The sequence below is a fragment of the Tigriopus californicus genome, chromosome 12, assembly GCF_007210705.1.
Source record: "Tigriopus californicus strain San Diego chromosome 12, Tcal_SD_v2.1, whole genome shotgun sequence".
Taxonomy (NCBI): domain Eukaryota; kingdom Metazoa; phylum Arthropoda; class Copepoda; order Harpacticoida; family Harpacticidae; genus Tigriopus; species Tigriopus californicus.
Window position 1 is genome coordinate 10,225,210 of NC_081451.1, and position 1,949 is coordinate 10,227,158.

At 38.8% G+C, this 1,949-nt stretch overlaps 1 protein-coding gene across 1 annotated transcript in view; it reads left to right on the forward strand.

The window, feature by feature from the left end:
• LOC131891509 (uncharacterized) overlaps positions 1–618 on the forward strand; it is a gene marked incomplete in the record, with an annotated part of 7,550 nt that extends 6,932 nt beyond the window's left edge. Inside the window, 2 exon segments of the mRNA XM_059241113.1 lie at positions 78–215; positions 314–618. Coding sequence (XP_059097096.1) covers positions 78–215; positions 314–462 — 287 coding nt within the window.
• Positions 619–1,949: the final 1,331 nt, after the last annotated feature.

A 1,949-nucleotide genomic window follows, 5' to 3' on the forward strand; every position in this document is an offset into this window, starting at 1 on the left:
CACTGGACTAGCAACCTCTAGAAAACCATGATTTTTTATGTCTTAGGTTGAAAGCTGCTGTGGGCCAAATTCGAAAGGTTCAAATAAACAGGGTCTGGATTGTCTAAGTTTGCCATCGGCCGAAAATAAAGAAGGTACTGCAAGATTGCGATCCAGGTTTTGCGGTCGGAATAAAGGATTGACCACTGGACCAGCGGTGTCAATTACCATTTGCAGTAAGTACTCTGCACGTCTTCAAGGAAGGAATAGCCTTCTTTTAAATACAGTCATGAAACATTTTTCATATCAACGATTGTCTGTTCTCTCATTTCAGGTAAATTGACCCCATTTCAAATAACTTTCCGCTCTGATTCCTTTGAGACAATTCCTTCAATTGTCGGCACTCCGTTACCAGAGGCCACAGCAATGGATAAGGGAGTCAAGCTAATTTACTTTCAAGACAATATGAATTGTATGAACTAGATCAACCGCATTTTAGAACCTCAACATTATGCATATTTTTATGTGCTCACAGTTTACCTTGTAATTTTGAAAAGTGTCAGCTTATGTTTTTGAAGTAATCAAATACAAATAAAATTCACAATGTTGGATAGGTACATAAAAATTCTTAGGGCACAGTTCTTTCTTAAGTTTATTGCAAGCCATGGTTCCATTACATTCAAATATATTGCCTCAAACTTCAATGTCAAAAAGTCTTTTCAGTAATAGACCGTGGTCTACCATGTCAAATGCCTTGGCAAAATCTAAGCAAACAATGACAATGTAGTCATTTTGTTTAAGTCCCTATATTACGTCGTCAAAATGTTGTGCCAATTGGGTCACTGCTAAAATTGGCCCTGAAGCCATACTGGCGTGGAGATACATTTTTTTTTGTTATCAAGGAATTCCAAAAATTGAGTCTTAAATATTTTCTCCAAGACTTTAGAGACATTTGAAACAACGGAAATCGGTCGATACGATTTTGAATTTGACCGGTCACCGCCTTTGAATAGCGGGCAAATTTGGACCGCTTTCAAACACTCTGGAAACTCTGATTGATCTAATGAAGATTGCATTAGGTAAATAGTGCTGAGGCAAGCACATTTTTAACATTTACACAAGAGTTTTGCCACGAAGCTGTCGGGTCCAGGGAGGCTTGAACATTTGAGTGATTTTAAGGCCACCTCGGCATCATGGTTGTTAATGCTAATATCATTCAAACCTTCAGGGCTATCGTCAAAAGGGCATTACTGAGGAACTAGAGAGGCATGAGTCAGTTGATGTTGTCTATCTTGATTTTGCCAAAGGCGTTGGATAAAGTAGATCATGGCCTTTTGTTGAATAGACTTCATGACATTGGAATCAAACACTAGGTTCTCAATTGGATGAGAAGTTTCATTTATGATTGGAAACAATTGGTCAAGGTCAAAGAATCCCTTAGTGACATACATGATGTCAAGTCAGGTGTTCCCCAGGGCTCCATCTTAGGGCCGTCATCCATCTTATTTTCCATTGATGATTTCTTATCTGTATGTTAATTTTGCATCAAAGTGTGGTTTCCTCTCCATAAATCAGCTCCTCTTCAAAATGACCATAATAGAGGCCTGCAATTCGTTGCTTATATTGAGGAACGACTAACGTCCTGAGAAGTCAAAAAGGGATGAAAGAAGTCTGTTTTCAAAAGCATCCACCATGGTTTGTTGTAAAGGTTTAACGTACGTTTTGAGAGCACCTTGAAGCCCTTGAGAATTCAGCATATTGAAAACAATGAGATTCTTTCTCAAAATTCTTCATTGTTCTATTTGCTGCCTATCCAAATGTGTAGTGAATGTGTAGGTGCTGGTCCGATAGAATCTTTGAATCAGACTGGAACAAGTCAATGAACGAAATGCCAGATCCACCTCACACTTAAGAGCTAGTCAGATCTTCCACGTCAAACTCGTTAGAGGATCAGACATTATGTCAGGGTC